This window comes from Mya arenaria, chromosome 10 (assembly GCF_026914265.1).
Source record: "Mya arenaria isolate MELC-2E11 chromosome 10, ASM2691426v1".
Lineage (NCBI taxonomy): Eukaryota > Metazoa > Mollusca > Bivalvia > Myida > Myidae > Mya > Mya arenaria.
Window position 1 is genome coordinate 72767427 of NC_069131.1, and position 26451 is coordinate 72793877.

At 36.5% G+C, this 26451-nt stretch overlaps 1 protein-coding gene across 2 annotated transcripts in view; it reads left to right on the forward strand.

Annotated features, from left to right (window-relative positions):
* Positions 1–7194: 7194 nt before the first annotated feature.
* LOC128205707 (RNA-binding protein 24-B-like) overlaps positions 7195–26451 on the forward strand; it is a 40584-nt gene continuing 21327 nt past the window's right edge. For both annotated transcript variants that reach the window (XM_052907609.1, XM_052907610.1), the window contains exons 1-2: positions 7195–7590; positions 10105–10202. In XM_052907609.1, coding sequence (XP_052763569.1) covers positions 7512–7590; positions 10105–10202 — 177 coding nt within the window. In that variant the 5' untranslated portion in view covers positions 7195–7511. The remainder of the gene's footprint in view (positions 7591–10104; positions 10203–26451) is intronic.

Genomic DNA, 26451 nt, shown 5'->3' on the forward strand with positions numbered 1-26451 from the left:
TGCGCAGATCGAAATGAGCCGTGACTTTTTTAACGATTCGAAGATAATGCCAGTCATTTATCAATTACCAAAACAATAATTTGTCGATGTCAATATTTAAAGGGAAATACATATTGCTATCTTACACTATTTATAAATGGAAATTAAAGGCATTCGATTACACTTTATAGAAGAAATACTTGTCGATTTGTATGCGCACTAACCGTCATTTTGAAAAATACGTCGTTAAAATTGTGTCCCAGCCCTGTGCGCGCACACGTTTGATTTGGAACCGAGAGCGGGCTTAATTTTCAAAACAGTGGAAAATATCCAATTGAAACAGTGAAATATCCATTTTATTCCACTGATAAATCTCTATAAACCACCGGAAAGCATAACATAAATGTAGTTATATTATTGGTGGGTAAACGCCAGAAGGTTGCAAGCGGCATGGAAATGTGTAAGGGTTCGTAACCTTCTTTCACCAAACCCACGTAATATATTTGATTCAGTGTCCAGTTGATTGAAAACTACATACGTCGATTGTTTCAGAAAGTTTCAGTCTGCCCGAGAGTCTTAGTCTGCCACAGAGTCTCAGACTGCCATACAGTCTCAAACTGCAAGAGAGTCTCAGTCTGCCATAGTGTCTCAGTCTACCCGAGAGTCTTAGTCTGCAACAGAGCCTCACACTTCATAGAGTCTTAGACTTCCATAAAGTCTCAGTCTGCAATAGAGTCTCAGTCTAAAAGAGAGTCTCAGTCTGCCAGAGTGTCTTAGACTGCCCGAAAGTCTTAGTCTGCCCGAGAGTCTCAGCCTGCCAAAGCGCCTTAGCCTGCCATAGAGTCTTAGTCTGAAAGGGAGTCTAAATCTTCAAGATCTAAGTCTGTCAAAAGGCCTCAGTATGTCAAAAGGCCTCAGTCTGTCCGAGTGTCTCTGTCTGAAAGAGAGTCTCAGTCTGCAAAAGCGCCTCAGTCTGCCAATGAGTCTCTGTCTAGTTGAGTGTCCCAATCTGCCAAAGCGTCTCAATCTGCCAAAGCGTCTTAGTCTGTCATAGAGTCTCAGTCTGAAATAGAGTCTCAGTCTGCAAGATAATCTAATACTAACAAAGAATCTCAGTCTGTCAAAGAGTCTCAGTTTGTCAAAAGGGCTCAGTATGTCGGAGTGTCCCAGTCTGTCAAAAAGTCTTACTCTACCAGGGTGTCTTACTCTAACATAGAGTCTCAGTCTGTCAGAGTGTCTAAGTCTGACAGAGTGTCTAAGTCTGACAAAGAGTCTCAGTCTGACAGAGAGTCTAAGTCTGGCATAGAGTCTCAGTCTGCCATAATGTCTAAGTCTGACAGAGTGTCTAAGTCTGACATAGAGTCTCAGTCTGACAGAGTGTCTAAGTCTGGCATAGAGTCTCAGTCTGCCACAATGTCTTAGTCTGACAGAGTGTCTAAGTCTGGCACAGAGTCTCAGTCTGACAGAGTGTCTAAGTCTGGCATAGAGTCTCAGTCTGCCGCAATGTCTAAGTCTGACAGAGTGTCTAAGTCTGACATAGAGTCTCAGTCTGACAGAGCGTCTAAGTCTGGCATAGAGTCTCAGTCTGTCAGAGTGTATTAGTCTGACATAGAGTCTCAGTCTGACAGAGTGTCTAAGTCTGACATAGATTCTCAGTCTGTCAGAGTGTCTAAGTCTGACATAGAGTCGCAGTCTGACAGAGTGTCTTAGTCTGGCATAGAGTCTCAGTCTGTCAGAGTGTATTAGTCTGCAATAGAGTCTCAGTCTGTCAGAGTGTCTAAGTCTGACATAGAGTCTCAGTCTGCCACAATGTCTAAGTCTGACATAAAGTCTCAGTCTGACAGGGAGTCTCAGTCTGCCAAAAGTCTCAGTCATTTTAAGAGTATCTGTCTGACATAGAGGCTCAATCTATCAAAGAGTCTATGTCTGCAATAGAGTCTCATTCTGACATAGAGTCTAAGTCTGCAAGAGAGTCTAAGACTGTCAAAGAGTCTCAGTATGTCAAAAGTATCAGTCTGTATAAGAGTATCAGTCTGTATAAGAGTATCAGTCTGTATAAGAGTATCAGTCTGTATAAGAGTATCAGTCTGTCAAAGAGTCTCGGTCTTCAAGAGAGTTTCAGTCTGACAGAGTGTCTAAGTCTGCCTTATAGTTTCAGTCTGTCCTAATGCCTCAGTCTGCCTTATAGTCTCAGCCTGTCAAAGAGTCTCATACTGTCAAAGAATCTCAGCCTGTCAAAAAGTCTAAGTCTTTCAAATAGTTTCAGTCTGACATAGAGTCTCAGTTTGACAGGGAGTCTCAGTATTACGGAAGGTCTAAGACTGTGAGAAAGTCTCAGTCTGTCAAATAGTCTCAGTCTGACAGAGAGTCTCAGTTTACCAGAGAGTCGGAGTCTATTATGAAGTCTTATTCTACCAGAGAGCCTCACTCTGCCAGAGAGTCTCAGTCTGCCAAAACGGTCATGTCACCCATACTTTTTAGTTGTCCAAAATCTCCTCCCTGGAGATCAAAGGTTGCTTGTTGTCTGTATAATAATTACAGTAAAACATCCAGCAAAGAAGCACTCTTATTTACACTGATTTTCGACAAAAGGGTCCATATACAATATTTTACTGTTTAGACGTTTTGTTTTTCTGATTGTGTGACCTTTTGTTCAATTGTTGTTGTTTAGCCCCAGACAAAGTTATTATTAATGGTGGCTTACAGACATTTTCCCTATTTGTTTCTCATGTAACAATCTATTCAATGTCATCTGTATGGTTATTTTAGATCGTAAATGTAAACTTTGTAATGCTTATGTGGTTAATTGTGAAGACCACATATTGTAGTTTGTCCATTCTACTCTTATTAACGTCTACATTACTAAATTATCAGATCATGGAATACAGTCCAACCCCGTTGGCTCGAACTCGTTTGGCTCGAATTCCTTGTTTTCTCGAACTAGATGTAAAGGACCGGTTTCTTATACTGAAGGTAAGCATTCCCGCTTGGCTCGAATTTTCCGAGGCTCGAGGTATGTTGGCCGGTCCCTTGGAGTTTATATTGTCATGAAAAGTATTAATTATATATTTTTTCCATCCTTAAAGACGTTTTATTTGTATCATAAAAATGCTCTGATAAATAAATTTACACAACCCCTTATGGTGGGTGATTCAGAATTGCTGTGAATGAGCTACCGACGGTTACCTTAAATTCGTGGAGAAATGAAGTTTCCTTTATTCTACATTATTATAACAAATAAACGCTCATGATAACCTGTCAAGCCGTGTTGTCATATGCATATTTATTTAACGATGTATTTCAACAAGCACAATGCCGATAGCAGTTATTCGAGGATTCGTGAAATTTTCTATTTAAAAGAAAATGTTTGGTTTTTTATTCAATCTATAGTCGGCATGGTCGATTTTGACGGCGGCAACAAACAATGTTAGCCAGTATGGGTAAACAAATTAAGCTCCAATGTTTGCATAAATTAAAACCGGCCCTTTATTTGACATCTGTGGTCACAGCGGGCAGTTTTAGGCAAAACATACAAAAATCTGTAATTTTTCAATTGGGATGATTTTGTTCAAAATTTCACAACTGTGAAATTTATTGTCCCATGTTTCACAAGTTTTGTGAATATGTAGTCAAAAACTCGAAATATTGTCTATAATAAAAATAAAACGTTGTTAGTTTGGATTAAGCCATTGTATGAAGTTGGCAGTTTTCGCGGAGATACTGATCATTTTTGAAATAACGTGACAAAGACGTGATATAAATATCAAACAAGTTTGGTCGGAAAGACGGTTCCTTTAGATTGCACGAGTTGCTTCCCCTAGATCATATGAAATCACTCGTATTTCGACAAAGGTGACTGGCACAATATCGCAATAATACAGAGAAAATATACATGTGGTATTTACGTTCTTTGTTGCGGAAAGCCCTGTCTGGTAGCAATTAAACCAAATCGTGTACCAGCGGTAATCAAGATTATCTGCTGTAGTTTTGTCTTTAGTATTAGCTTACCCATTGTTTTGTCTAATTAGTACAGTTATCATTAAGTACAATCGAGCCACTTTGAAGAAAAGTGTACACAGAATTTATACCACATAAAACAACTGTCGCGTGGTTTCGATCAGTTGCAATATGTGACGAAAAAATATCAAAAATGCGATAAATTGAGTCTATTGATAATCGACATAGTTGCCTTTGGCCATTTACTAACATTTCTGTTTTATGGCTAGGATAAAAGATAATTATTTAACTATACATGTATGTACATGTAATAATGCCAATGCAATTAATATCATTGTATTATAATGATATAATATTATAACTTACAATGGAGTTGATTTATGCTTAAAAAATTAAGAAGTGATTAAAGTTTAATACACTTCATATTTTATGTCAAATATTTAAAAAAAAAACACACACAATCAAATAAAGGTCAGACATGGGGTATATTCCTCTCTTTGAAGCCCCATTGTTTTATCACGGGCTTCAATCGCCCGAAACCCGAGCCCAGAGCCCGTTCAGGTCGGCTGTGGGTCCATGCTCTCATACAAAACATGGACATCCTGATACGATCTTCGTGGGCCCAATGCCATGGCTCTTTGTTTCACACAATACCACTAAGATATTTGGATGAGCCCATGCTTGTTTTGGGCTCATGTGGTTGACCTAGTTTCAATAAGTCTGAAACGATTGTTTTAGCGGGTAGGAACGCTGAATAAATGTTATTCCGTGTTTTTATAGAAGTTTACCAACCAGAATTTTCATATATTTCTACCTCTCAGTAGTTTCCCATTTTCTTCAATTCTTCGTAAAAAATAAGACCGACTGAAAGTCGTTATACGGTGACCAGTAGTTCAGTATACATCATTCTTGAGTAAGATACGGCTGGGCACAGGGACTCACGCCAAGGCCCCTTTAATTCTGTTCGAAAAGCCAACAAACTAGCACCATGACTGACTATCAACTAAGTATGTTGAAATGTTCACAATATTCGCTGTCGGTTACCCACATTCCGTAACATACGGAATGGAGAGACCGGGAGTTTCCGTCGATGAAATGTACATACCACAAGGTTCATTTCAATATCCCACCTAATCCTAATGGCGGTTTTAAAAAGGACCTTCTGTCAAATGAACATGAAATATCATAAATATTATTAACTGTAATCATTTACAGAAGGTACGGGTCAAGCGCGGCAAGGATGGAAATACGATGGGCCACCTTTGCATTGGTAACGGTTTTGACTACTGGGGCACTGGGCTACATGGTCTCTGGGATTGATTGTTGGACAAACTGGGATACATAGTTCATGGTTGCTATGGACTTGGTTTTGTTTGTTACGTCACTTCAATTCACTTCAAGTGACGTCATCAGATTCTGCGTATGACGTCATCACAGCACAACAGCACATCACACTCTCGATTAGTGAGATCTCGTAACACATCACACGCATATAACAGCAGTATATATTTCAGGCAAAAAACAAACTGCACTCTCAAAAATGGTTAGTAAACGAAGATAAAAATGATACAAATTCAAAAGCACACCAAACTTTCAAAACAAAAGTATGCATTCGGAATTATTGGTCAGAAGAAAAAACGCAAAAACAACTTCAAATGGGCACGCCAACTCTTACGTTACCTTCTGAACACTTCTCCTACGTAACTTTCCTTACTCTTTAAACCCTAACAATAATCCATTTGTATAATATAAAGGTAATAATTCATTTGACACAAAAACGAGCATGAAAAATAATGCAAAATTTATGTTATTAATTATATAAAACAATGATAAGAATCTAATATAGCTGCAGATCTTGCTATATCTAAATGCGTGTGATGTGCTAAGTCCAAGATCCTATCACGATGTGCAACCCTGACTCTATCTCTGCGGCAAATCTAGGCAGCAAGGACAAAGAGCCTCACCAGCCCAGACCCGTTACCGCTATCAACACAAAACAATACAAAGATTATTGAATAACAGGAATAAGCGATAATCTGAATATTGTCGTGGATCTGGATTCCATTACTGTGCGGCTTGGTCGGGGTATTGATATGCAAATTGGCTCTGGCAGGTCTCAGATTGCAGACTTGGCGAGCAAACCTTTACCTGAACATGAATACTGACAAAAAATAAATAATACGTACTTAGATGACGAAGTTCACAAAAAAATAGAAGTAGACAATGAAGAAGAAAATGATAAAGACGCTGCTGACGATGACATGTTTACATGTTTATTTATCTACACTCATGCTACAAATACATGACAAAAAGACCACATGCCAAAAAGAGCAGCAACGACGACGATGATGATGATGACGATAACGACGACGACGATGATGATGATAAGATAAAGGTTATATCGCTTGAAATGCATATTACATGTAGTAACTGCCCCTAAGTTAAAGCGTGACCCACCATTCCTGTCGTTAATTAAGAACAGTAGTAAATTACTATTTATATTGTGGTGTACATTGCCCGGTTAAATCGGAGACATGATCTGCATGCCTGTACCCAGTCGCAAATTTGTAACAATTCTTTGTTATAAAATGCCCCATATTCTATGCATTACCTCCACATTTTATGGTATTATGTGGCTTTTAAACTCTTAAAAACGATTAAATTTCATTAATCCGTTATAAACCTTCAACAACCAGATTTGTTTTCTTATAATCGCCTTAGTGGTCATTCAGATGCCTGAAAATCATGAACTTTCATTTATTTAAGCTTCTACAAAATCACCTTTAGTTGACCCTATATGGCTTAAACAGTTGCGGCTTTGTAAGTACCATAAATATTGGCATAGTGGTCAACATTTCAAATGCAGAGAAAAACAAATATGTAGTTTTACTCCTCGTTTTCCGTTTTACTATTACAGCTAGTGATAAACTTGAATTCAATGGCCGCTTTAAGTTGTTAGAAGTTCGAGTATTTAAGAAAATGTCAAATGAAACGCAATATTTTGCAGTATTATATTCTGTCTACGCAAATCTACTCTAGGTGCTATATACATAGACACAAGGGCTCTTTAATCGGATAAAAAGCCGTATCATTGTCGAAAATTGATGTATTGTAATACGGGTATGATAGGGCAGAGCATAACGGGATTAAGGCGGGCGTAACGGTACTTGGTGTATCGATCGACCAATCAGAACGCTCGTAGGCGGAGCCAAAATCACACACCCCCTCTAAGAGAAGTAGTTCTTTATCTCCGATATTCTACTACCGAATTTACAGGAGGTTTTGAGACTTATTCCTGTGAAATTCATTTACTTGTTCGATCTAAAGGGTTAACGTTGTGGAATAGATCTCTTGTGCTGTCGAAACTTTATAGTTCTACCTTCAGAATATTTGGTTTTAAAGAATTAGAGGATCTCTATAATTTTACCAATACTGAAGTGTTAGGTTAAAGAGTTTTAACTTAGAAACAACGGCACTTAATATATGAGGATATTTTAAAGATCTCAGAGCTTTATTATTTATTGTATTTATTTAGTTTCTCGGTAGTTTGTGTGATATCTATCCTATCAAACAAAATGGCAGCTCCAACAATCACCCAGAAAGACACAACCTTCACGAAGATCTTCGTTGGTGGACTTCCATACCATACCACAGGTAATTCTACTTTCACTTTGAGTGTCTTCTTTACTTTAAGTTTAAACTTAAGGTATTTGAGTAATTCTACTTTCACTTTTGAGGGTGATTTCCACTGTAAGTTTAAACTTCAGCTACCTGTAAAACGTGAATCACCAGGACGAATGAGATCTCATTCATATGACAAGAATGTGCTTTCTTTCCCTTTGTGTCTTTATATTTCAATTGAACATGGTAGAAAGATTTGTCATTTGTCCCAGATTTAACGAAAGAGACCTGAACTCAAGTTATGGCACATAAGGGGAGCTATATATTTGCTTTAAGTACAATTTAAGGCTGCTTTCACTTTAAGAAGCTACTGCATGGTTCTAATCTATGTATCAGTTATAATGGCCATTGTGTCTCTTATTAGTATAAGTAACTTAACGTGTTTCAAATGTCCTGGCAACACCATTAGAAACTTCATGATGTTCTTGTACATACATTGTATGTGAATTCGGTTGTGAGTCAAATAATTCAGGTTCTATACCTCCTGAAGAGAATCATACAACACCCTGTTTTCCCAAGTGTTTAGTCTACTGACGTGGCGTGTCAACATTGTTATTAAGATGCACATGTAAAGCGCATAAATGCACGTCCTTTTCTACTTCAATTTCCATGTACGAAGCATTTAGTATGATATTTGCAATTTTCAAACTACTTTTATAAACCGACATGCCATAACGATTTGTAAGGTACTCGATTCACGCTGGGTAAACAGTGGAATGAAATCCTAGACCGCTTTTATAGCTTGTAACATGTTTAATCGATGGTTTAAAAGATTTTCTGATGTATTTTAAGCGAGTTGTTGATTTAGATTTTAAATGGACTACCGTCGACGTATATATAAAATATGAAAAAGCAATTAAGGTTTGCTGTTAGAAATCAACGTCATAGAAATTGAGGAATTTTGATACACTGTTAAATCCAAAACTGCTTAATGGTTTCAAACTTAACGCGCAATGAAGGCAATAAAAGAGGTATTATATGCGGCATAAATTAGTTTCAGTAGAAAGAAGCACAATTCGAAAACAAAACAACACGAACACGTTCTCATGAGCGTTGAATTGTCAAGAGATGAAAATCTACATTATTTTCCATCCTTTTTAAATGTTGGTATTTGACTTTATCAGTGTAGAATATCTTTAAATACCTCGTTTCAACATAAAATCACCACCTAGCGAAATCTACTGATAAATTCAACATTGCATTATTTGAGAAACTATCTAGGAGAAATCAATTAAAGTTTCCAGTCTTCGTAGAGAATAGATGAGAAATATAAGTATGGGTTTCTACTTTATGTCTCTCAAAGGAGTCGTGTGGCAGCAAGCAAGCTAAAGTCGGAAGTCGTAAATCCGTCTATTTCGTTCTTGATTGTCCTATTGTTACATTTTCTTGTCAATAAAATCGCGATAAACACCCGTGTCATTTCAATTTTAATCTCATCTTTCCGTAGCGTTTATAGCCTTTTCTGAAGAAGTATTTATTTGAAAAAAGCTGTTTCATGGACATTTATATGATGCAGTAATATTTAACACACACTATTATTACTTTTTATCACGAAAATAGTTGATGAATGTATTTCTAAATATAATTATGTTAAAGATGGAATTGTTTTCAGGTTAAGTTCATTTTCCAAATTTCCCTAAGGGCTGCAGTGTTTTGTGCTTTATTTAATTTGGAACTTTCGATTCATTGATTGCTCCAACTGTGTCAATGAAGTTTTAAGCCTCATATATACAATATGTGATATATGTGGAATATGTATGGTACTTGTGACCGACTGTATACCATATGTGGAATATGTATGGTACATGTGACCGACTGTATACCATATGTGGAATATGTATGGTACTTGTGACCGACTGTATACCATATGTGGAATATGTATGGTACATGTGACCGACTGTATACCATATGTGGAATATGTATGGTACATGTGACCGACTGTATACCGTATGTGGAATATGTATGGTACATGTGACCGACTTTATACCGTATGTGGAATATGTACGGTACATGTGACCGACTGTATACCGTATGTGGAATATGTATGTTTGTTTTTATTATTGTTTTCTTCAAACAAAACTTACGAGATGGACACGCCTTCCGTTCCCACCCCATGAAATATTTTTAGAGTAAACTAATTACAGACCTTCACATGCTCAGTTCCAATCCAAGTAGTCGGGCGTACACTTTTAAATGCATCAGGTACGTCCCTGGAGTGTGTATAGATAACATCGGTAACAAAGCCGGATGTGAATTATATTTAGATGTTAAAGAAATAATTTGATATACAAAGCTATGGGCCTGTTTCAAAGACGAAAGCCCGACCAAAACGCCCCCAAGATGGTATATCCTCATTTAGATTCCCAACATGTATATAAGGAAGTTTCGACCAGCTACCCATGTCATAAAAGACGGTATCCAATGGCTTATTTTAGGTATATCAAAGTAGTTCTGTGATTTAGGAAAAACAATGTTTGTGTTTTTCAGATAAGTCATTACGGGAATTCTTCGACAAGTTCGGAGATATAGAAGAGGCTGTCGTTATCACAGACAGACAAACGGGCAAGAGTCGAGGATATGGATTTGTAAGTGTGAATATTCATCAGCTAATTTGCATATCATTTGCATAGGCGAAAATGAAAATGAAAGTTAGTGCAACTCCATGTCAGCTCCGGTGCTTTTCAGAAAGTATGTGGTCAAATGAAAGGGGTCTTAAGTGTTGAAGAAGGGTGACGAAATTTGGATTTTATGTTTAAAATGGATATTAAAAATGCCGACGGTAATATGTAAGTAAGGGAGTGATTTGCGGTGTTTCGGAGTCTTCCTTTGGGTGTTTTTGAGTGTTTCGTGTAGTATTCAGGGTTTTCCTTCCTCTGTAGAGTGTGGTGCCTGTTTTAATAGCCATTCTAGACGTGTCAGACTCGATGACGCCATCAGTTCGCCGGCTGGATGAGTCGTATTCCTGTTTTTTTCTATCTTGCATGTATACAAATATATATCTTCACTTCTTTTCTATATTTTGTCTGTTTGGCATAGTTGCTAGTGCTTTCGTTTTACTTTCTAAATTCATTTCGTTTAAAAGAAGCGTCTGTGAACTTGAAAGAATATGCCCGTCTTTTGTGCTAGTTTTATTCATCTGCTTTTACTCCTGAGTGTGCGGTGCGTTTTGTTTGAAGTATATCCATTTGTTGTCCCAGTTTATGTTGTGTTTCTTGAAATCAGCGAAAATGTTTGTCCAAAATAGTTTACATGAATTGCTTGCACGTAAAAATAAACCAGCAATACAAATTAACAAGTCATTAACATCAGCATACCTTCTACATAGACTGCAAAACTTCAACAACACAAATTTTGATGAAGTAGGGTAGTGAACCGGTGTATATATAAAATATTTTTCTGTATAAAATCAGCAACAGCTTCCAGATGTTCATGTGGGTGATGGGCACAAATAAACCTGCCTTCAGTGAACGGTTTCAATCAACACCAAAGGGAATGCTTCTAAATGAACTTCCTGTCTAAGCTGACCCTTATATTAAAATGAATAATCCATTTTGAAAACATGTCAATTTAGGGGTTATTTGTCTGTTAGTCCTTGAACATTGTGCTATAAACAATGACATTAAAATAAACGAACAAGCCCATTTGGTCTCTCATGGAGGAAATTTTGTATTCGAACAAGATCTATAATTACCAAATTGTAAATTATAAATAGAAATATTGTAGGAGTACCTGGAACTTTATAAATCTCCATGCTCTGTTTATATACTCTCAGTTTTATAAAGGTACTTAAAATATCATCGATAGCTAGCTGTAGAGATGATAGCTATCATGATATCAAAGACTCCCTACTGCCAAGGCATGTAATTTTGAGTTGTTATTGTCATGTATTACACATTGAAGATGAACACCATTTGGTTGGAAACGTCTTGCTGGCGGCCAATGTTTACTTTTTGCGAATTTTATAATTGTGTATTAATGTAATTTACGTATCATGTTTTTCAAACCGCATCGAATAGTCGCTCAGTATGTGTGTATTTTGCTGTTAGATAAACGTTTCATAATAATAAAATGCAAAAAACACACATGGTAAATCAGGGATAAAATCTTGAAATGAAAAACGGGGGAGAAAGATATGCAACTGAAGCTATAACCCAGCAGGACTCGCGCGTGCTTAGTACGGGGGATGGCACGGGTTTTACTAATTATTGCACACTAGGCCGCGGCCCTAGAAACGAGCTTTACTTACTATGGCACTGCAGGGTGCAAATAATCGGGGTAATCTACATTCTGCAAAACCCCGGGGTGTTTTGGTTTTCGTTTTTGAACCACATAAATTGGACATCTGTTTTTCCAACGAGAGTTTGTTAATATACATGAGATATAAAGTGTGATAAGAGTGCAGAAGCTGTTATCACTCCGTCTGTTAACTAAATCCAGACCATTGAAAGTGTCTTAAATATTGAATGAGTCTTAACTCTTTAGAATATCTCATTTTAGTGACTTCATTGTGATAAGACAGTTTTATCAATGCACCAAATGATGCTCTTGTATGTAGATGTTAAAGCTGCCCTCTCACGGATTGACCGGTTTTTATATATATTTTTTTTGTCTTAGAATTAGTCTTTTTTTGCTTAAATGTTTGGAAATCAGTGATATAAGACTGCTGACAATATATCGTATCGCAGATTTCCATACGGGTTTTAATGCCAACAACAACTCGTTTCCTAAAGCTTTTAGCCATAAAACAATAAGATTTACGCATAATTGGCTCATTCCACGATACAATATTGGCAAAACGGCACATCTGTGAGAGTGCAGCTTTAACGCAAACGAATATTCAATTTTACTTCTAAACAATGCAATACGAAGCAGTTCGGGTACATACGGGTAAATTCAAACGTCTAAATGAGTAAGACGACATGTGAAGACATAAACAAAGAAACTATGAGTTGGCGTGTCAAAATTCGAAAAAAAGAAACTTGATACGCCTCACACAAAACGACCGTTATTCACAATGATTTAGTAGATCCGATTTACATACAGGGGTTTTCAAAAAACACAATATAGAAAATGATAGGTTGCATTGTACGGGTTAAACATTTCACAAAACCAGCGGTTGAAAAACGAGAAACGCTATAGAAAGATGTCCATTGTTGAGGTAAAATAAACGTATAATGAATTCATGCCCGTTTTGAAAACACCTTAAAAGGCCAATATGGCATTACACAATGAAATAAATGGTGAAGTTCTTTACCTATTTAATAATTGTATAAGAGTTCTTTGCATTGAAGACAATTATACGAAAGTGACAGAATATGAAATATTATGAAAGCGCCTACAAGAGAACAATTTTGAGACCAATGGAACCATTTCAATGAACATACGACGTAGAATACCAGCTCAGGTCTGGAGGTGAACACACTACATTGAGTGTAAATCATTTAATCGTTAATTCCAATCCAGTAATGCATTTAGAGTATAGCAATTTTTTTACGGACTAGACCTGGTTGTCATCCCATTTCAAACGATGACAAAACAATTAAGTCGACTGTCATCTCCGCTTTATAGATCTGTAGCATCATTGTTTCACCCAAATAGAGGGAAAAGATCGACACAATCTAATTTACCGTCTGATGCTTTCTAATGGGGGTATTCCACTGGTGTTAAAGAAAATTAAGCATTCCAAGGCCCGTTTTACCAGTTTTCTGTATAATAAGGTAATGAATGAATTTCCCATGTCCGCCTTGCGTCCCCAGGGACGGTCGGACGCGCTCCCTGCCTCCCCACCAGCCGTACCATCTCAATTTACTGAGCATGCGAGCTGCTCGAGGAGAGTAGAAGTTTTTAATGCTTTCTTTGAGCAGACTAGACGTCTTTCACCATCCAGGGCACATACATATTTGATTGAACTGACAAACATGACGTTTTAACTAATAACTAATATTTATATATCATTTTGCCACGATACCCAAGAGTATTACGATCAGTAAAGAAACAAGTATGCGAATTTTGCTTAAACGAAAAAACTAAACGTCAATTGTAAGCCTTTTATGTCATCTCACAAAGGGATCTTTATTTTTGTCAGGTCGGTGGAGAAGGTATTAAGTTAGTCATCACGTCTGTGTATAGATGAAAATTTAATGTCGAAATTTTATCGGCGATAGAGATTTACTGATTACTCCATGGAAGATCTTAAAATCTGGCTTTACAAAATTGTTCAACATATTGTCAAGGAGGTCCATTAGAAAACATCAATGATTTTCGATAAAATCAAAGTCAGAATGAATACAAAATAATCAGAATGAATCCTCCCCTGTACTGAATAAAGTTAAAAGGTTTAAAAATGTCTGCTTTAACGATGCATAAACTATTTTGTACACGTAGTTTAAAGAACTGATAAGCCTAATATTTTGTTCGCCATTTTCCAAATTTTATCGGACCAATGTTTATTGATTGGTAAAAGGGTTTGCATCTGATAAGCCCATTGTAGACGAAATGCCAGTTGTGTTCATACGAGTAACGACTTGCAGAATGTATACGAACTCCTCGTATTTTCGAGCAAAGGCTCATTAAATAGGCAGATTTAGAAATGTTTCCTTCGAATTAACCACATTTGTTTACATTTTGTTCACATTACAGGTCTTTTTCCGGAGAAAACACGCCTAATTAGATCCCATAGATTCGGAATTCTCACACCTCGTGTAGAAAATTCACATTTCTTTGTTATATTGATTCACCTCGCGCGGCTATTCACCAAATGATATAATTCATTACAAACTGTTGTCACAGCGAAACCTCGATGTTTAGACATAAAGTAAACATATCCCCAAGATATGGCTCATGAACATACGTGTGTGAGCGAGTTTCCGTTATATTTTTATTCGTGTTTTTTCTTAGCACAATAGAATGCATGAGCGCGATTCCATTTTTTTCTCATTCGTGTAATCAAGAAGGTAGATCTATTCTAAGGCATTTTCAAGAGGTCGAAAATCCTGCAATTTGTTAATTTATCATTAATACTAAGAGGTTTTCTAGTCTTCACTGATGTTATACACGTTAATTTGCCCTGCATGTGAGAAAACTAAGCAGGGAACATTTTCCAGATATTTTCATAGCTTTACCAGTACTTGGTATGTATGATAAGAGTAACAAACTAGGGCCGGAAACATGCAAAAACTACCCAATGGCCTGAAACGAGAAAACTGGTCTAAGAAATGCACTGGAAACAAAAATATTTACTCTATGACATAACATATGGCAAGGGAAATCCTCGACAGCCGCTCGCTTTCTATTATATAGTCGTGGGATTTGTATCTGGGTCAGATATTTGAATGATGATCTCCTTCGATACTTTACACCGGAGCCCTGCTGTTTTGGAGATGGTTTTCTTAGCAGTTTGTGCAACATCTGCTTCTTGCCCGCTAGGTGCTGACGATAACGCCACTTCGAGTTTTATACCGTACCGCCGAGTGGTTGTCATGAGTTCTGGAATTAGTTTGAACGAAATTATAAATTACCTTCTCAGCATTTCTGGCACATGTGATCATCATCAAGTAGATAGTTTTTGAATACAAAAAAAAAACTTGTTTTGTAGTAAGGTTTTGTGTTTTTTATCGGTCTACACTTTATTAAAGATGATACCAGTTGGATATTTACTGCCCTTAGATATGAATTAATAACACTTTTCAATATTTATCATTGTAACTGCAATTGGAATTCACTCAGCAAAAATTGTACTTTTGAAGTCTTAGTGGTGGTAATAAAATCCTGCATTGAATAGTAGAGTGAGAACTGATTATGAAATTTATTGCTGCAAAGTTTTATACCTGGGCGACCGACCCTCTTCTAACGATCGTTTAATTCATTCTACCTTTCTGGTAATAAATCTTTTATTATGTTGTAGATTTCAAATGATAAGAGAAATTTGGAAAACTTTTTAAAAACATTTGACGTAAAATCTTTCAAGTATCATAGATACAGGGGAATTCCATGTAAACTTGTTCATCATTCGAGGACCAGGCTGACAGCCCGTGTTTTCAAAATGATGTTCCCGCTCGGGTATAAAAGATGTAAACGAAATGTCAGTTTTTGCCGTGAATCACAGCTACGCTTAAGATAACGGACCCATAACAGACCTTATTCAAATACGGGGGTTTACAAGTAAAAAGAGATTTCAATACTCGTGTAAATACTTTTATATCTTCTTTTATTGTGCTGTAAATTTTGTTCACCGGAAGTCTATATATTTTCGTCAAAAACACAGAAGTACGATTTATTTTACGTCTGATAAACAAGGTCATGGTGACCCTTTCATTTTATACTCGTAGAAAAAGTTTAGTAACACTTTTATACTATACGCAATATTTAATAGATGAATATCTTTTGAGCATGTTTTTCATATACGGACACACACAAACCTTCAGTCCTCATAAAATGGGAATACTTAGATATATGGAAAGGTTCCTATTAGAAAACATGTCCTTCCATATAACACATTTCACAGATTTGTTGTGTCATCAAAAGGACAGATATGTCAGGAGACAACCAAAACAATGACTAGTTAGTTCCAAATGTTTATGTGGATGACATCTCTGAAACAAACAGATATGTCAAGAACACTTTTTGGCCCTCGGTGTTTACGACACAGCAGGTTGTTTATCATAAACCGTCATCAAAATGATCACAATACCACTTCAAATCATCTGTTTTAATTTGATTGAAATTTTGAAATCCACGACAATTCTCATTAAAGTTTTATCTACCCAAAGTTGACTGTAAGCTTTTGTCAGTTTGGAGCGAAAATGGACATAGGAACAATAGGTTTATTTAACAGTGTATGCCACTTTTATAGCCTCATCACACCCGATTTATATTAACAAGGGCAAGATTCAATAGTGTTTCAAATACTGTAATAAATTCAGAAAGTATTTGCAATAAACAACCTGTACAAGTTAAACCCATAAAATTATATTGAATTTCGTATGAACGGTTTGAAAATAGAAATGTCGTAAATGTTCATATACCAGCATAAAATCATGCACAATGATGTTAAGCAAATAATTACAGGGCTGCACTTTCTGGTTATTGTTAATTAGTTGTTTTGGCAGAAAATACAATGGTCCAACTTTGACTTTTAGACATTTTTATGAAGGGCATAGTGCTGTTTAAAAGGGACAGAGTGCTTAGCAGGAGTAAAAGAAGACATTTGCCACGTTGGGAAGAACTTGAATATTATGAATTTGACAGAAAATGCTACCAATTGTGTTTAATTGAAGCAATATTAGGGTTCAACAGACAAATTGTAATGTTTGTGTCTATTTATAATCATATTTTCATAAATTTTAATCAAATCAAAAGAAACATTTGACAGTATTCAGCATTTGATTTCCATAAAGGCACCAGTGAGCATATGTTGGCCTCCATGAGGGCAGAAAGTAAGACCTTGAAATGACAGGGTGCAGCACCCTTCTATGCTTCTTTAGCTTAAACCCTATTTTACATGTATTCTTACTTAGATGCATATATACATGTCATGGAAGACATGTATATAACAAAACAGAGTATATAGTTCCAAATCGATATCACTCTGAGAAATGTTTGCAATCAAGCCATCTTATAAACCTTTCAAGTGGAGTATTTAGTTGAAAATTAAAATACGTAAATTACTTTTACGAAAGGGTTGAGATGAAAGCAAATAGAAAAGAAGATGGAAATCTATGAGAATGTTGAAAGTCTGAGTGTTAAATTTATTATTTTCCAAACATATCTGTAGAGTTCGCATTGGTGAACGAGCAGTTGCATATCTCACTCTGGGATTACCAGAGTTGTAAACTTTTCAATTAAATTTATCGACACATTTCTGCCGTTCCTGATCCAGACAGTGTGGCGAAAATGCCAACTTTAATAGTTTACGGCTTAAGTCAGATATTTATTATTTTGTCGAATTATAAATTGATCAATCCAGAAACGTTTTTTAAGGACATCGTGCACTTTTTTACAAGTCCAATTATCATAGACGGCCAAGACAGACAACCGTTTCACGTTTAAGAATTTTTATTGACCAATTCACACACATATTTGAGGCTATATATCCCATAAAATGCTTTTGATCGGAAATGATAAATATCTAATCATAAGGGTCGACATACAAGCACTGGATTGAACTCTAACAGCAAGCAGTCAAAATGGTTAAAGTGCTCTTTGAGTAAGACAGATCATTAAGGGGCGGAGCGTATTTGACCTTGACCTTAAGTGTAAGTAGGGGGAGGAGAGTAAATAACGACATTTGGAACATATTTAGCTAAATGACTTCAACTGGAATACAGTATTCGAGTAGATACGGTTAAGGTTTCTTAAGGGACAGAAATCGCTTTTCTGACCTTGACCTTAGTGCAGGGAAACTAAAGAACTTGGGATATTGCACCTTATGCATTCTGCTACTGCTGCGAGGAATATTCGTACATATTGTACTGAAATTACTTGATACACAATGTCTCGAGCTGTTTCAAGGGTTTCTTGTAAAACTTTGCTTTTTAAATGACAGGGTGCAGGGGCGGAAGGGATGGACTTTATGATCTTTGGGCCATTTAAAAAGGGCAAGAAAGTTTGTTTGCTGCGTCTATTTTCATACCTCACACAAGCTTTATCTGGACGTTTTAAAACTAGACGTTTGCAATAGAAACATTTCTACGCTAAAAATAACGTTAGCTCTTGTTGAACTCTGTTTTTGCACTAAATGCGTCGTAAACACCTTCCTAATTATGCGTTCTTTTGATGTGTCCTTTAATTCATGAATAAATCCTTAAACATACACTTTTTTCTTTTAAACCTTGTATCAGACACACATTAAGATCATGTTAGTGCCTTTTACTGTTTGAATAGTAAAGATTATAATGAACAAATGCAGGTCTCGAACAACTGTCCAGGGCCGTACCTAGGTATACTCCAGTACGACGGGTTGTACAGACCAATTTCTGTTCCCTCAAAATGGCAAGTCCTTCAATGTTGAAATTATTTTTAAACCTCGAAGGTTAGATAGGTGTATAATTTATACTAGTTAAAGTTTATTGTAATTCCACTGAGATTGTGAATGCTTGAAAATGGTTCTTTCATTAAATAATTCTTTGAAAAAGATCCCACGAGTTTGACACGCCCCTATTCTCACCCCATATAACAGTTTTAAACTATATGTAAACTAATGACATACCTCACCAAGCCCACTTCTCACTCCGTACAATTTGAACTGTGTAAGGTACGCCCCTGCCTTCGAGGACATGCATGTTCGCCCAACTAGCAATTACCACTTTAATGTATGCAAAATACATGTAAAATCACTTAATTCATTCAAAAGCTTAAATACCTCTTTAATGAAATTACGTTTTATTCAATGCCGTTTAAAATTGATTATATGTATTGAAAGGTTTGTATTCAGAGCGCGTCATTTACACCAATTTAATACGCTTTTTCGGTAATTTATACTCTAACCTTCCATGATGATATTTAAATTAATATTCGTCTATATAGTTCAGGTTTATTGTATTCATCGTGCGGTTCTAAAGACATGAGACTTGTAGATTGTTAGGAGTCTTTTGTGGAAGACTATCATTGTACAAGATGAACTTAAAGGCAAACCTCACTGCAATTGGCTTATCTTTTATATCTAAGAAAAGCAATATTGTATTCATAGTTTTCACTGTAAGATGTGTTATATGATCTTCGTGAGGACCCGTCGGGATTTCTTAATTGCTAAACCTATGATAACATGTATTTATTAACAAAAGAAGAAATCTGGACATTTATCAATTGACAATAATATATATATAGACAAAATAACCCATACAGCCCCAAATAAGTCATTTTATGGAAACTTGCAGAAAATCAATCAGGAAGTTCAAGTATATTTTGCAACAACATTGCCGTTTGTGTTTAAATCATAGAGTGCGTCAAACATTTCACCAGTCAGGGGAAAACTTATTAATGTTAATACATTACGAATAAAAAAAAAGGTGTTGAAGCATAACCTCTGCATCTAAAGTCACTTTGATCAGAGCCCTCTTTGCAGGTACACACTAGTATACAATATATTACAGACACCAGAACGCGGCGACCTTTATGAGTAATGAGTTTAAAACTGTCTACCAAATCTCCCTAGATCCCTGTTACATCCCCGTTGATCCGAAGGGATTTGTCCGGATAAAAACTTCCTATAAAATATTAGGTTTCTATCGAATCTGAACGTGAAACATGCCAGTAAGCCCACTTTCATTCCCCGGTGCAAATATGAAAAGATTGCTACCTGCTACTGCTAAAATTCTATTTTTAGACAAATACTGAAACATGTCCGAATCTTGCCCCTTCCGAGTTTATGTCACTTACTGTGGGGTCTTTGTTGATTAATGTGTATGCTACTGAGCTGGCTTAGGACGTCAGTTTTAACACTTCGCATGCTAAAACGTGGACAAACATGACTACTTACCTGAGAGAACAAATCAACATGTTTACCCAACATACACTCAAATACTTGTTCAATGTATTCCCTAATTTATCACTTACAAATATTATCAGCGAGTTTGTTCAACCCCAGAAATGTAAATAGTGCAATCATTGCTACTAGCGGTGGTCTTTGCGTACCAGCGTGTTCAATACTGGCTTATCAGCTCCGTATCGTGTTCAGTTATGATATGATTATGTTCTATGACTGCTCAGACCGATCTTTTGGAAACAAATTGGCGTCGTTTTCTTTCCCCCGGTTGCGGTCTATGTGTGCACGTTTGTACAGCAACTAGACCAGACTTCGACCCAGACTTGTTCGTACAAAGTTAACACGGTTTGTTGAAATGATTGTCACTTGCCATGCTCTGAAATGTTGATGTTTTGGCATGCACTGAATAGCGGTCATGGGATTGCACAAAAGTGCGTTTTTGTTCTGTCCATGATAATAATAATTAATCAATTAAACGCGAAAATGTGTCTGAAAGTTCCATTCATATTGTTATTGAACTCGACTTTAACGCATTCTCTTTTTTAGCCATTTGATCCGGCTTTCCCAGTGTAATCTGCTAGGACAAGACTATTAGCAAAAGTAAAAAAAGCCACCGTATACCTGTATTATTGCACAACAATCACCAGCCATAAAACAAGCATACACAAAATATCATTGCAAGTTTTGGGGCTCTGAGTTTTGGAGCACAGAGCTCCTCCCCTCTCTACGTACATGTGGTTTCATTTGCATTCTTTAACATTTTCCAAGTTCTGTATACCCATGGCATACGTTTCTAATCAACGTTCGCGTGCATGCATTCCGTTGAGTTCACGTTAAAAGTCTCTAAAATACCATGAAGCGAATAATTGTATATTCTATTAGCGTGGATGTCATTAAACGATTCCATTTGCTGGAATACTTGGAGGTTTTTACTGGCGGCATGCTAATAAATAATCAAATAAACTACCAGAAAACGGCTTCTTACTTCTACTGATCTCTATCTTTATATTTTGATATCAAAGCCAACCTTATCTTTAATGTTGTCTTACACAACGGAATAAGCAATTGACCACTTCGTAAATGGCCGGCTTATCACGAACATCGGCTTGTATTTTGCACTATGTTTCCTTTATTCATCTGCTGTTTTATTTCTTTATTTGTTTTAATGAGGTTAATAGCTCGTTTGATTGTTTACTATTGACCTGAACACTTCTCGATTAACGATGTTTCTGACATTGAAAATTTATCATGACCAAGCTATTGGAATTGGACAGGTATTTTACACGAAAATTATACATTTGTTTATTGATTATCATTATTAGAACTTTGTCATTGTCACCCCACGCCCCCCTAGTAGGTTAACATAGATTTAATAATATTCTGACAAAGTCATCATACATTCCTTTCCTTCAAAACACAATACACAAGTGTTGCTTTAAATAGATTCTGCACAAGAACCTCTGACGTCATAGCACCAGCAACATGACATGTTTACACATATGTTCATATCTATTAGTTTTCATCGTTTAAATACGCCACTTGCAATTAAACAGTTTCTTAACAACATAGTTTGTAAATTTTGACATTCGTCTCAAGACTGGACTATTTGAATCATAACCAATTTGCGTTAAAACGTAGAAGAACACGTTAAGACGACCTGAAGGGTAAAAATGAATTATTGTCTGGCTAATAGGAAACAAATTACCTGTCAAAACATTGCAGAATACGTCTGTACTTTTTGTGAATTACCGAGGTTGGTAATGGTTTCAAGGCAGTAAAAATAACGAGATACTTTAGAACAGAAACGTTCTTTATTCTGTTGCTTTGATATGTGACATTGACCTTGAACAACAAGTACAGGGATAGGGCTAGTACAGGATAAAATATAGTTGGCAGTGGCCCGAATAAAAAACATATACCAGAACTGTGCAACCTCAAAGTTGATGCATTTATGTCGTTTTAAAAGTCTCTTAATCGTAGAATTGACGGCAGATATTCTTGACCTTCAAATCGCTTGCAATGTGTATGATCTTTAAGGAACGGTTGTAATTGAATTCAGGTCATGTTACGACGGAGGGAGGTCTTTTGACGCATTAACGAGACTTCTTAAATCAAGAGTCAATTGACCAGAAAATCACTAATTGATAAGCAATACTACACACTTTTCTTTTGCAACCTGTCCTATTAAAGATACCTATTACAAAGGCTCATTAGGCGCTCTGAAAGGGAGGCGTATGGATAACAGGCCTTGCGGATAAATGTTGCGATTTTCAGAGCTGTTGAAAAGTAATTATTTTGGAATTCTTGTGTACCTTAACTGCGTTTACAATCAAAGTAAATAGGTTTAAAGGCCATTCAGATAAAGGTCTGTCTTCAAGTCTGTATTCTAGTCGAAGACAGCAAGAAGGGAAAACAGATTTCATGCTATGATGTAGGAAATGATCATCATTACAAAAAACTCAGCAGAGAGCACCAGATGTAATGTTAGTGCGAAATGGAACGTGTTCGTCATGCTCATAGGTCTACACGTCAAATGTTTCAAGTTCATTTCCAAAAAGTTCGAGGATTTTTTCAGCAGTATCCAAAATCTTTTACCGTTGTTTCTGTTTTTGTAGCATATCAAATTTACTTAGTGAAGATCCTGGGATACGAAGCCAACTGCAGGCCTTCAAGAAAATAAAACTTCAAAAAATCATATAGTTAAACGACGTAAATACTTAGTAACATAAGTGCTTGGGGTCAATATTTATATGACAAACTTCAGAAACAAGTACAGTAGTCTGTACAATATAACCTTCCAAAATATAACACACATTTTGTGCAAGCCTTTTTTATACACTCGGGCATTATTCCCACCGATGCTAAGTCCTAAATAGCTCACAGAAAGTTATTTTGGTGACTATTAAATGAACTGTACTTGTACAAAGCGCTCAACAAATGCCTTAATAAAGTGAACAGACATAGGTTATAATAAACATTTGCACAGATTATTAAACAGAAGCTCCTATTTAGGATCATTAAACGTGGACATAGAACAATACCACACCTGCCAGACCTATAATGACTTTCTCCAGCAATAAAACACTGACAAAGCAGCCTGAGTATGTCATTTCAAGGGCTATAAAGATACCAAAAAGACCGCTGGTCGAGATAGGAGGCGACACGTTAAACTAACCAGAGCCCAAGCTACCGTTTATAACCGTGCATAATCGCAATATATAACACACATTTCTACATTGTACATTTTTACAGACAAAAGTAATCGCAATATAAAACACACAGTTTCTACATTGTAGTTATCAATTATACAAGTTTGCTCCTGATATGCTTCTATAACTGAAACAAGATAATGAAGTCCCGATTCAATATCAGAATCTTTGACGTGGAACCAATCATTTTTCATAATAATAATCAAAGGGTATATTTTTAATGAAAACACTAATAAAACACACCAAAGGTCAGTGACCTTGCCAAATAACAGGAGCGTATGGAAATTAGCCTCAAGCTGACAATGTTTTCTTGTGAAATACCAGGTTCCGCAACATAAACTCATGACAAGTAACTGGGGATTTGATCAAGCCAAACGGCAACTTGGTATAGTTTATGAACTGCTTTCCGCTGCTAATGAAGAAATACAATATGTTCTCAGAACGAGCTATGCACCTTAAACTAATTAATGACTCGGGCGAAGTTGATGCCGCCATTGTCTGCGTGTTAGTTAGCGGCTCATTCCTCGTCTCTTAGAACAATCAGTGCTCGCAGATTGTAAATAATTAGTTGCAATCAACTGATAAATGGCTTTCCATTAGAACAGAATGGGACAAAAGGGTTTCAGCACACGTGGATTTTCGATATTTCGAGTCTGCAAATAATTGGATTGAAAATGATCTGGGCTATTTAGTATGTGTTAGAAGTCCCAAATATTATGATAACTATTAACATTAATACAACAGCAATTGTAGATGCCCAGCCTTAGAGGCTTATCAGTGTATGCAATGATGCGGTATATAGCTCGTGGCATGCAATAAGGAACCGAGGCTTTCAAAGTATTAATGTCGCTTGGTTCTTTCTGGCAATAACCCGACGATAGGACATTACTCTTACGCTGAACTATAATGCTGAGCGAATGAAGTAATAGCTTGCAGCACACTTGTAATCAAAGGTTCCACGGGTCGTATAAACAAATAGGCAGCTCATTAACCTCGAGAGTTCTAATGGCCTGAGTCAGCACGTGATACTCGTGGAAAACAACGGGGTGATAACGACCAACATTGCCTTGTTGTTGACTGACAAACTGCTGAAATATTGGTTACAGAAGGTTTTTAAGAATTTACTCTCGACGAAGAATGTGACTCATTTAAACTGTTTGAATTCACACATTTCTCTGCCTTTTTTGGGAATTCAGGCTACCTATACTAAACTTCAATACGAGTACATTGTAAGGCAAATGCGAATACATGACGTATACAAGATTATACAAACCAACATTGCTCAAATTAAAAGGTGAACTTATTAAATAAGGCATTAACCATGTTAATTATTTTCTGTTACATTTATGCCAGTTTCCTGCGGGGCTTATCAGTGATATGCGCATTTTGACGTTTTTCTCTTGTGGTTTACTGTGACAGTCAAACTCTCACTTTATCTACCAATGAATACCTTTAATAAATCGTTTGTATCGATTCTATTTAATGTCTTTTTGATAGAGTAATGCTTTAAAAATTTGTTCCGTTCGAGTGTGCCCTAAGTTTTGAGTGGAATGTGTATTTTGCTTTCTGCTGTTTTAGCGTTTCTCAAGGGTTTGCAATTTTGCGAGAGTCCTGGGTTTGAGAATTCATTGTATAGCTCATGATTTGTGAGAAAACTGCTCACATGTGAACAATTGTCATCCCAGTGCATTGTTATTAGTCAATATTTACTAAGAGATAACAACCTACTGCATTATAGAACGTCTTAAAACCATCAAACGTCTATTCAAAACAAAATTATCTCTGCTTGTTATTCATTTATCCAAGATTCAAAATGGTAAAGGGCTAAACAAAGTTGAATAAATAGAATAAATCTTGGTAAACACCGTCTCTTTTGTCCGTCCATTCAGTCGTGTACGTAAGGTTTGAATATTTGTCTGTGAGTTCAGCCCGGTAACTGGATTGCAATGAAAGGCCATATCTAACCCTTACAGAAATGTTTTATGACAGAGATTTAAACATTTGAATACCGAATATAGAGTTTATCACCTTTTGCTCGTTATCAATAGGCAGAAATTGCCACTTATCAGCGTGTGTGTGTGGCTTGACCGGTGCCAAAAGTCAACATGGCCCGGGTGATGTACAACAAGGTGATTTTTTATGGCCTTCTATGTACGTAATATGCCATTTAATGGGGGATTTCATGGCTTTAGTTTATATGTTGAATAGAAAGGCTGTCTGAACTTCGTTTATAGTAGGTAAACAACTACTTTCTCTCTGAATACGTAGCTTTATTAACGTCGCTGTTGAGTTCCAGTTAACATCGCAGTTGAGTGCCAGTCTGTGGTGTGAGGAGTCATGGGTTCTGTACCCACCTGATACACATATCAATTTAGGCAATCCGTTACACATACCATGTATCAAGATTATTTGGGTCGATTTTTTTATAACAAGCAGTAACAGCAGGGTTTGACTCGCAAAAAAGCACATTCCTTTTAAAATCCACATGATATACATATGGTCGACATATGGTAGACAATAGGGGGTCTTCTGTCTGTAAATACCAAGAATCGCAACAACTAGTGATGCACGATATTTAGTGTGGAGTTTTTTTGTTGTTTTTTAAAGAAGATCAATATGCTTCTGAGCCACTTTTCAATAAGATATCTTAGTCGTTAACATTACAGTGTTTGTGAGTGTTCGGGGACAACCGTAAGTGAACGAGCAGAATATATGCATTGAATGCCCTTACGATAGTCTTGATCGAAACGGAATTTATGCCAAAAAAACTGGGTAACGCCTGGAAATTTACGACATCTATTGAAACGGGACGATGAACCAGAATATTGCTATGGTTTATGTATAAGTGGAATCGATCGGGGATGCTGAAGTACACTATAGATTATCATCAATTGAATGAAAATTCAAACAAAGAGAGTAAAATAGTTAAACATGCCAGAACATATTTGAATGATTTAAAACTAGGACGTCGAACTATGTTCTTTGTGCTCATTGAGTTAGGTCGGATTAACATAAATATTGCATTACCTCGTTGATGTACGCCGCGCATCAGCGACTTCCGACAATATCGTAACGGGTAAAACGAGTGTACGTGAATCAGGACATCAGTAATGTGCATACTGTTACATGCATTTGAATCAGGGG